Source organism: Eucyclogobius newberryi, unplaced genomic scaffold (genome assembly GCF_026437365.1).
Source record: "Eucyclogobius newberryi isolate DKJ021-1_F unplaced genomic scaffold, fEucNew1.0.hap1 SCAF_2, whole genome shotgun sequence".
Classification (NCBI taxonomy): domain Eukaryota; kingdom Metazoa; phylum Chordata; class Actinopteri; order Gobiiformes; family Gobiidae; genus Eucyclogobius; species Eucyclogobius newberryi.
Window position 1 is genome coordinate 29,530,035 of NW_027315834.1, and position 10,138 is coordinate 29,540,172.

General features: G+C 40.3%; 1 protein-coding gene across 1 annotated transcript in view; it reads right to left on the minus strand.

Moving 5' to 3' along the window:
- Positions 1-2,457: 2,457 nt before the first annotated feature.
- Positions 2,458-10,138, minus strand: part of LOC140368078 (basic helix-loop-helix ARNT-like protein 2) — a 14,153-nt gene continuing 6,472 nt past the window's right edge. The window contains exons 3-16 of the mRNA XM_072454943.1: positions 9,558-9,596; positions 9,425-9,466; positions 9,137-9,294; positions 8,315-8,394; positions 7,972-8,064; positions 7,600-7,711; positions 7,348-7,497; positions 4,878-5,109; positions 4,355-4,461; positions 4,002-4,152; positions 3,870-3,928; positions 3,055-3,187; positions 2,627-2,696; positions 2,458-2,539 (exon numbers count right to left, since the gene is read on the minus strand). Coding sequence (XP_072311044.1) covers positions 3,072-3,187; positions 3,870-3,928; positions 4,002-4,152; positions 4,355-4,461; positions 4,878-5,109; positions 7,348-7,497; positions 7,600-7,711; positions 7,972-8,064; positions 8,315-8,394; positions 9,137-9,294; positions 9,425-9,466; positions 9,558-9,596 — 1,339 coding nt within the window. The 3' untranslated portion in view covers positions 2,458-2,539; positions 2,627-2,696; positions 3,055-3,071. The remainder of the gene's footprint in view (positions 2,540-2,626; positions 2,697-3,054; positions 3,188-3,869; positions 3,929-4,001; positions 4,153-4,354; positions 4,462-4,877; positions 5,110-7,347; positions 7,498-7,599; positions 7,712-7,971; positions 8,065-8,314; positions 8,395-9,136; positions 9,295-9,424; positions 9,467-9,557; positions 9,597-10,138) is intronic.

The following is a 10,138-nucleotide window of genomic DNA, read 5'->3' on the forward strand; positions in this document are numbered from 1 at the left end:
ACATCGAGACTCTTTCAGTGTCCATTTCAAACGGCACCTACAATCCAAGCTTTGCTTTTAAAGACGTTATGTTTGATAAAAAGTACAAAAAAACCCTGTGGTTTTTTTGTACTTTTTATAGTTGCCTTGGACCTGTTTCCAAGGCAACTGTGTCACATTATGAATCAACAATAAGTCAAATGACTTCACACAGATTTAATACAGTCCACATGTTTGACATTCAGCTATAAACACAGTACGTTTGGGGGAAAAGACGTCAATTAATTTCAAAACCCTCAAAGTGGTCAGTGAAAATTACATTTAAAAAGCGACTGCATTGGTTCTCAAACTGTAAGATGGCTATTTACTGACTTTACTGAAATGTAATATTTTATTGAAGTACATTTGTTCTGAATGGTTTGTAGACAGTCCTGACAAATAGCCAAACCTGTCCTTGTTGATTTTGACCATGGTTAGTGCAGGTATAGGCTAATGCTTAATGCTTGGGTTGGACCAGGCCTCGATTGGTCCTGGATAAGAACAGGATTAGTCCCACATTAGGCTTGTTTTTATGGTACGTTCATACTCCTGGTTTACTTATGATTTGAGACTGGTTTTGCTTTAGTTCCTGGTTTCGTGACAATCTTGATTTGGTCTGTGCAAGTGTAAACACAACCTTTGTTGTTCATAATTCTACTTCTACAACCCAAATATGTAATGAAGTATTATTTGTTTAAGTTTGATAATCACTGGGCAAACAAGAGTGATATCTTTGATGTGTGCACAACGTAACACTAACTAGACACATGATTATTATTTCTGTAGTTCTTCCTATGTCATTTGAACACAAAAGATAGATGTCTGAAATACTACATGTGCAAATATGTAAAAAACACTATCAAACAAGAGACCAGAAATGACTAGTTGGCTAAAATTAAGCATAAATGTGACAATCATCTTATCTGAACTTAAATATTCAAGTTATTTCTCCAAATCAATACCAAAGTCAAGTTATAGTTTTAGGTTTCATGGCTTATTCACAGCTAAATGCTAAAAGTGTCAGTAGCTTATGAAATGAGGCTGTGACTTCGCCTGTGGTCCTTAAAATATTTACAATTTTTGTAGCTGGTTTAGACATCTGGCTTGGTGATTGGTGTTCGTTGTGTATGGATTCAGTTAAAATCACTAACATTTCAAAGACTACCTATAAGCTAAATATTAAAACAGACACAGACATCTCCTATGAAAAGAAGCATGTTAAATATTGACTTTTAGCAGCAATGCAATACGAAGCATTCCCTCTGTTTGTCCATACAGTGCCTGGTCCAGGAGACAGTTTGGACAAATGTTTCTGAAGAAGACACTTGGAGGACATTTTCATCTCTTTCATGAAATAAAAAAAAGGCTGATAATTATAATCAAATTTCCTACAGTATTATATGGCTCCCCCTTGTGGCCAGGTGTGGTTTAGTTCATCCATCAGCACACGTCGGGGTGGAAAAGCACAAATCAGTATTATTAAAAAGGCCAGTGTAGATCCTCAAAGTCCCCGCTCTGTCCCATGTTGCCGTCCGTGTCTAGCAGACTCATAATGACCGCCATCGCTGCCTCGTCGCTGCTGAAAGAGCTCAGTCCAGGGACCACCACGTTGTCCAGGTCCAAGGACGACTCACCTGCAACAAGGACACACAAAAGTAGTGATTTTGATTAGATTTATTATGCATATAAACATTTCTGTGCGCACAAAACCCCACACATTCAAATACCAGCAGACATGGACACTAGAGGCAAGGAGGGTGTAGTAGAGTATTGCCAATGGGTACAACAACAGTATGCATTGGAAAGTCAATGTTATGATAATATTTTCATGCAGTTTACTGTGTGACTTATTAGTAGAGCTTAAAGGCGGTATGGACGATTTTTCGGCGATTTGAGAACGCAGGCGGAAGTGCGCATGCGCACTCCCCCGTGTGGACTGATACAACACACACGTGCGTTTGTTTATTAGCGCAACGGAGCGCATCGCATCTCTCGTCTCCCGTAGATTTCTGTCCACTTCTGAAACAGCTCAAACTGTCTTTCTCCGTCTTCATTTTGCCCCGTACACTGAGGGAACTATATTATGATAGATCCATGCGCTTAGGCACGCAGAAACGTGAGGAGGAACCGCACGCGGCTGCAGGTGAGCGGTAGGTGCGTTTTATGAGTGATACGTGGCAGGACAAATGATTTATCCACGCCACGAGGAAATATGATAAAAAATTTGCTGAAAAAAATCGTCCATACCACCTTTAAGTGTAGTCTGTAGATCATTACAAAAGGAAAATTCATTATGTGTGTTGGAAAATAACTTCATCACAAATATCTACAATGATGGTGAATGAAGTGAATGAAGTCCAAAGTAAAGAAGTGACCTAGCGCTTGTATGTATTGTGTGACAGGCAAAATAAATCATTAGTTTTCTTAGAGAATGATTACCAATGCTCTCAGATGACCCACTCCTGGTTCCTGCAGTAGTTTTAGACTCGGCGCTGACACCTGCCTCCTCTCGACTTGACCCCTTTTGATAAACAAACATTTTTTTTCACATGATAAGAATATTTGACACTTAATTATGTAGTTCTGTAATATAAATATAGTCACTCACAAGCTTGCTGGTGGGAGGAGAGACGGACATGAGTTTGTCTTGAATAGGACCGAACGGACTGCAAGATCCACTCGACGGAGTATTTACTCTGCAAAGAAACAGGTAAAATATGAACTTTGGAGAAAGTTTAGTGACTCACAAAGATATCAAATTTTAGTGTTGCAATGAAATCCTTCATTCCCACTGTCTAATGTATTACCCTTGTGATCATCTTTATAGAAGCAAACTGTCTGAATTAATGATTAAGTAAATTAACATGATAAAAGCACATTGACACATAAGCACTTTGCATTTAGGTTTCATTTAGACTGAATTGAAATAACTTATTTTGCTTCCAAAATGCTCTTTTTTTTAAATTGACATCACAAACGTCACAATTTTTGCCCATCTTTTGGCCACATCAGATTATCCGTACTGATACTGGTGACAAACAGAAAATACAAACTCACCTGTAAGAGTCTGTGAGCTCGTTGGCAATTTGTGTTCCGATGCTGCCGGCGTAAATCATGGTTCCCACTCCAGACGAGAGGCCAGGAATTATGGGAAATTCCCTGGACACTTCTGACAAACACCAAAACAAGTTATTTAAATCCTAATTAATTAATCTCAAATGTGGTTTTCTTGCCTCCTCAGCAGACAGTGATACTGAGCTGCACTAATTGGAAATTATCTGGCTCCCTTTCAGTGAGAGTGACTGACAGCTATGGAATCAAGGAAGTGCCATAAGTAAACCTGATGAGATGCACACCAGATTATTCCTCATCTGTCAATCATGCTCACTGAAGCAAGAGCAAATAGAGCTCAACAGTTCCGTCCCCATCAAAGCCTGCTGAGGATCCAGAAGAACATTTTTACCATATACTTTATGAAAATACAGAAGGCTTAATGGACAGGATCGCCATAGCGTGAGATGGAGAGAAAGAGCAGCAAATGGTTGGGACCAGGAAGCAAACCCACGACGTCAAGGTAGTAACAACCACATGTGTACAACGTCTTAAACCACTGCATCACCACCGAGCATTTTACAAAGTTTCATAAACGACCTGTCTTATGCTCATTAGTTATCACATTGCAGATTAGCCCCCAGCAAGCTAGTTAAGATCATCTTTTCCGAGCAGGCTTTGAAGTGGGCAGTCATTGTAGAGCACCATTGTCAATAAAGTTCTTTTCTCCTCTGTGAGACTCAAAACTAAAAATGAAGGAGTTGAGCAGCCCACAGTGGCGTATTTGCTTGTTCTCTCACCTGTGAATGCTTTAGAGCTGCCTGCCTCCTCCTCGTCTTGACTGCGAGTGCTCTCTCTCCTAGTAAAAAGACACAACTACTCAGCTTGTGTTAAATCATAAACATTAGAGAAAATTGTGAAACAGTACTTACGAGACAACTCTATTTAAAGAGACTATAAACTCGATTTCTTTGGTCCAAGGGTTTGTGAAACCAAACCATTGACTTTGGAGGTTCACGTAGGAGCCGTATTTAGTCTTGAACTTGTAACACTGTGTTTCAATCTTCTCTTTGCTTCGGAGAACTGCAAAAAGAGAACACGCGAGACACTGTAAACGGGACATATTAAGGTCGCTTTGATGCAGTGTTTTAGTAGATGTCTGCCATTACTGCACCTATATTATTCTGAATATCAAACGACAGACAATGGCACAAATCAATATTTAATGTGTAGCGTACTAACTGTGAATACGTAATTTTTTAGCGCAGGTGTCGTCTTAACTCACCCTCCCTGTGTTTCTCTGCGAGGTGACGCAAGTCATCATGATGGTAATATTCATAACACGAAGTGCCCAGGACTTCTTGAGGCAGATACCCGGTGATGTTGGTGGCTCTGAAAGAAAGAGAGGAAGATGTAATGTTAGTGCTGGACCCAAAATAATACATACACTACCCGCAAATTTTTATTTGATTTGATTTTATCTTTATTTTTCCCTTCCATTCTTTATTAGGAAATGAGAGGTCTTGTCTATAAGAGTTTTGTTTATAAGCGTTCTTCGATTAAGAGTGTTTTTTTTAAATTTCCTACATGTTATCTGTACTTTTCCTCTGTATCTACCTGCGTTGCAACAATGAAATTTCCCCATGTGTGGACAATAAAGGATTATCTTATCTTATCTTATCTTAAAATCAAAGGCTTGGTCCTGATACTAAAGCTACTTCCTCTCCATCAAATTCCAGTTCCTACATAATACCGTAAATTGAGGAGTCATGAAATAATATGGAACAGTTTTGTCAGGTGAAACTCACTGATGGTCGACAAATGTGAATTTTCCGTCGATGGAGCAGCGCGTGATGAACTCGATGGGTTTGGTGCTGAGCTGGTCTTTGCTGGTCTGACTGTGTGGGTGGAGTCTACAGACGGTCACCAGACAAGACAGAGGGGAGGGCTCCAAGTCTGGGTCCAAGTCCGAGTCCAGTTCTGAGCTCGGCCAGCTGCCTATGTACCCGGTGCAGTGCAGGGTGCAGTATTTGTACGATTCTATGAGGGAAAACGACAGAGGTTAAATACAAATACTTCAATAGAATTAAAACAGGAAGTAGTTTAGTTTATTCTGGGCAATATTACAGACATTACATTGTACATACATTATCATTACACAGTTCAGGGGTCGGTCTAGTCAGTCTGCTCATCTTCATTTGTATCAATTTAATATAAGTTAATGCAGTTACATCCCAAAACTGTTAATAGCTATAGTATTACACCGACATTAGTATTACTATAAAATACTAAAAACAAAGTGTCATTTGCTCTTAACCTATGTGTATTTTTGGCTTACCATTTCTAATACAACCCGCTCTGTCACTCTAAGAGGTTCGTCTGTGCACTATTTGGCTCTAAATGTACCACTATAGCAGCAGATGTTGACTGTGCTGATAAATGTCACTAGGTGGCACCCTTGTTCTTGGTCCGGTTTGTTCACAGTGACTTAAATGGGACCATCCCTCTCCAAAGGGCTTATACAACTCTGTAACACTGACCCATTTCCCCCGGATTGACCCGCACAATCAAAACAGAAAACCTGGGTCTTAAGGAAATTGTGGTCGCATTGGTTGTTATAGACAATTTATTTCCTCCCTCTGCAGCAGTGACAGAGGAACAGACCATATAGGCCTCTTCAATTTACAAACAACAATCACTTTCTGTATTGATGACAAAATACACAATTTAGTGCTGACAAAATCTAAATAGTAAATTCTGCTTTTTTAGATGAACAATACTTTATAATATAAATATCATTGTAAAAGTTGACTTGTGTATTTTAAAACGAACCACGAGTGCACAATAACGTTGAATGGCATTTAATATAAAAGTACCTGAAAATACTACTAATACAACAACTATAACAGCTACAAAAACAAGTAGAGATGTGAGCTGACCCAGTAGCCTCGGGTGGATTAAAGAGGGTCAAAATGTCCTTGTTTTTTAAGACTGTTCCAGGAAAAAAATACTAAATCATTTGAGTGTTTCTGGAGCTGCAGATAAGAGAAACCAACATGCTTAGCTGGAAAATGTGGGGGGACTTGATGGTCTGGTCAGTATTTTCATCTGTTTGCCATCTGATAATAAAAAGTAGTATGCGGAGCAGGGCAGATGGCAAAAGGTTTTGATCATGGCATAAAAGGCTCTGCACTTGCACACACCACATATGACGTAAAGTGGGACTAAACCTGAAATTCAACCTGGACTTGACCAAGACTAAACCAGGACTAGACCAAGACTAGACCAGGAGTAGACCAAGACTAGACCAGGACAAGACCAGGACTAGGCCAGGACTAGACCAGGACTAGACCAAGACTAGACCAGGAGTAGACCAAGACTAGACCAGGACAAGACCAGGACTAGGCCAGGACTAGACCAAGACTAGACCAGGACAAGACCAAGACTAGACCAGGACTAGACCAGGACAAGACCAAGACTAGACCAGGAGTAGACCAAGACTAGACCAGGACAAGACCAGGACTAGGCCAGGACTAGACCAAGACTAGACCAGGACAAGACCAGGACTAGACCAGGACTAGACCAGGACTAGACCAAGACTAGACCAGGAGTAGACCAAGACTAGACCAGGACTAGACCAAGACTAGGCCAGGACTAGACCAAGACTAGAACAGGACAAGACCAGGACTAGACCAAGACTAGACCAGGACAAGACCAGGACTAGACCAGGACTAGACCAGGACTAGACCAAGACTAGACCAGGACTAGACCAAGACTAGACTAGGACTAGACCAGGACTAGACCAGGACTAGAAGAAGACCAAACCAAGGCTACATCAGGACAGTGCCCAAACCAGGTGAATTCCCCTTTGAGAATATAGTCTCTATGGCAAAATAATAATTATATCACAGGATCAGTCGTTATAAACTGCAGTAAATTGTTGGTCACAAGATGTAGGGTTAAATGGAAACCCTAAGTCCCATATTGTCTGGGCAGCAACTGTCACTTGAAAAGATTTTACACCATTAACGCAAACTAAGCATTATAAGCAAAACATGTATTATTTATTTATTTTAGATTTTTCTTTAGATGTTTTTTTTCATTTTAAAGACAGGTAGCAGGGAGAGAGGTGTAGCAAACTGTCAAAGCTGGAAATAGTTTGACACTAGGGCTGCCAGGACAGCGTGAAATGCCAGTCCACCAAACACTACACTACTATGTAACACTTCTTTCTTTTTGTACCCTTTCCAGCGATGGCCTGTGTGCATTTGCTCTCACCTTTCTTCTTGGAGCTGGTGAACAGGAGGCGTTTGTCGTCCTGTTTCGCTGAGACCCGGCTGTGCTTCATGCGGCAGAAGAAGGACCTGCGCGCGCCCGTCGTCATGTGGGCCACTTTGGGAAGCGCTTCGGACTGGAGCGGGACGGGGGCTGTGATGAGACACCGCCACAGTACAACATTAAACAGGAGCTATATCCACGCACTCATGGACGCTGGGGTATTGGGAAGAAAGCACATGGAGAAAGATTTACTTGCAGCATCTGGGAGACTTTGGCGAGAGTCAGAGGAGGCCAGCTGCTCCTTTACTTTGTGAATGTCTTTGTGGTGGATGAAGTCGAACAAACTCTGCCCAAATAACTCCACCTGTAAACGTCCAGAACAGACAATAATTGTTTGTATTCGGAATTAGAATGATCGGTCGGTGATCAGAATTCACAAAATACTTGCTACAAACTTGGTACAAAGCAAATTAGCATTACAATAATTAAAAACATAAGCTTTGAAGGAGCAGGCTGTAGCTCTCACAGGTGCTTCATGTCACTGGTGCAGCCAAAATGTCATTGCTGTTAATACAAGGATCAATAATAGTGACACAATATGAACACTTGTGTAATTTAACTCACCCGGCTTAAGTTGAGGACTTGGGAGACAGACTTTGAGATGAAGAGGATCTTAGCTCGATCACAAGTCACGACCAATAAGAACCCGTCTACAGCCTGAGAAGATGACACAGAATGTAAATGAAGAGGATTGGAGCACAAATCAAAATATAGATATAGAAAATAAGATAAAATATTGAGTTTTAAATTGTTAACCGCTATGGCATTTTCATAACTCTGTAACCCACAGATAGGGCGAGAAAGTCATCGGATACAGCTTTTGTTCGTTTGTTTTCAAGGACCAACAGAGAAAGCAGTGCCACATTGTGAACAGTGCGTTGTCGATAACAGCATAAAGCAGTGGTACCTTGAGCAGGAGGTGTTTGAGGTCTTCGTGTGGCAGGATGGAAGGCTTTGGGCTCTCTGAGAAGGCGCTGCTCGATCCAGCTACGGACACAAGTTACAATATGTTCATAACAAATCAAACCAGTCTGGATTTTAAACAATGTCCCTCTCGCTAAAGACAGAGAGCCATTCAGTGCCAAGAGCTGGATCAGGAGTGCCAAGCTCAAGACGTGCCCCATCATTTAATAACTGTGGAACTTGGAGTACCCAGAGGTTTTTAACATATGGTCAGACGGTCAAACCAGATCCATCAGGTTCACTCGTCTCTCAATGCTGCTGAAACAACCTCACAGGGGCCCGGGACACGATGAGAAGTAGCTAACTGGAGGATAAGCATGTTGTGCATGATTTAGGTTGAAAGGGGCTCGACCACCGGGCAGCACACAGATTATTTTCAACATTAACATCCCAATTTAAAAGTGTGTATCTGGGACAAAAAACTCCTGTGATGGAACCAATGGATGGATGTGTTATGAATGTACTTTCAAATGAAGGGAAAAAAGATTTATAGATAAGCTATCACAGAAATGACACAGAATGAACATTAGCTGGGCTCAAATAGGAATCGAAATTAGCTTTGCAGTTAATAAAATAAATATATATATCTATCAATCACTGGTACAATATGCTCGGTATTTTCTAGATTATTCATGCTAGTCATTTTTTTGGCTTTCTGTTTCCTGTTTGTCTTGTTTTTTGTTTATTTTTAAAATCCCCAAAAACATACAACGGAAAATGTAACAGAAGAGCCGGAGTGAGTGTGTAATGTGTGTGATGTTGGTACCTCGGAGTGCTTTCAGATGCTGCACGGCCTTCCTCAGCACAGTGAGTTTGTCGAACTTTCGTGGCTGCGGCTGACACGACGGGATCATGGCCGACAGCTCATCGATCAGGGTGTTCATTTTGTCCCTGCGCCTCTTTTCAATCTGTCGGTGAGGCTCCCTGTGCAAAAGATTGAAAAAATAACAGTCCCTTTTTCCAAACAGCTGAACGGCTCGAATACATGGGTTTAATTCACAAGTTACACTAGAGTTTATGTCCTTTTAAGTATAATAATTAGAAAAAGACAAACCTGAAACATTTCATCTTCACCTGCTGGTCCTCTCCCTCGGATCTGCAAAATAAAAACAGGTGAGGATAAGTCATTTCTGCTTGACCTTTATATGAATAATCTCTCTGAATTAATCCAGGCGTGTGTTTCTCACCTGCTGAGCTCCTCGTCCAAAAGAAAGTCATCACTCTCTCTACAGATGAAATACACAAAACACAGATTAGTTTGATGTTGAATGTAATAAAAAGGAAATAATTCATATTTATTTTATACAAAACTGTTTAAACCTTTTATTTTGTCCACAAACCTGACATATAATAACATTGGCAATCAAAATATTTAAAGTTGCACTATGCAACTTTTGTAGTGGAGAGTGCACCACCTGCTTGTCTCCATGGAGATGTTATTACTTTGTCTGAAATGTTTCACAAATTAAACTTTTTGGACAAAAGTATGTTGAAAATCATGCATTCTTACAATGGCATCTAAAAAATTACAAATAGCCTATTTTAATCTTAATATTAAGCCCAATTAAACAGTCAAATATACTGACAATGATGAGAAAAGAAGATATTATTTACCTAGAAGAAACCCAATTAAAAAGAGGCCATATTAATATCATTAATTATCATTATATATTTAATAAACAGAATAGCCTTTGAACAGAGTTTTGAACACAATGACAAAATAGCAGATTTCTACTGGTCAAAGGAAATATTAATAAAAGTGTGTTTA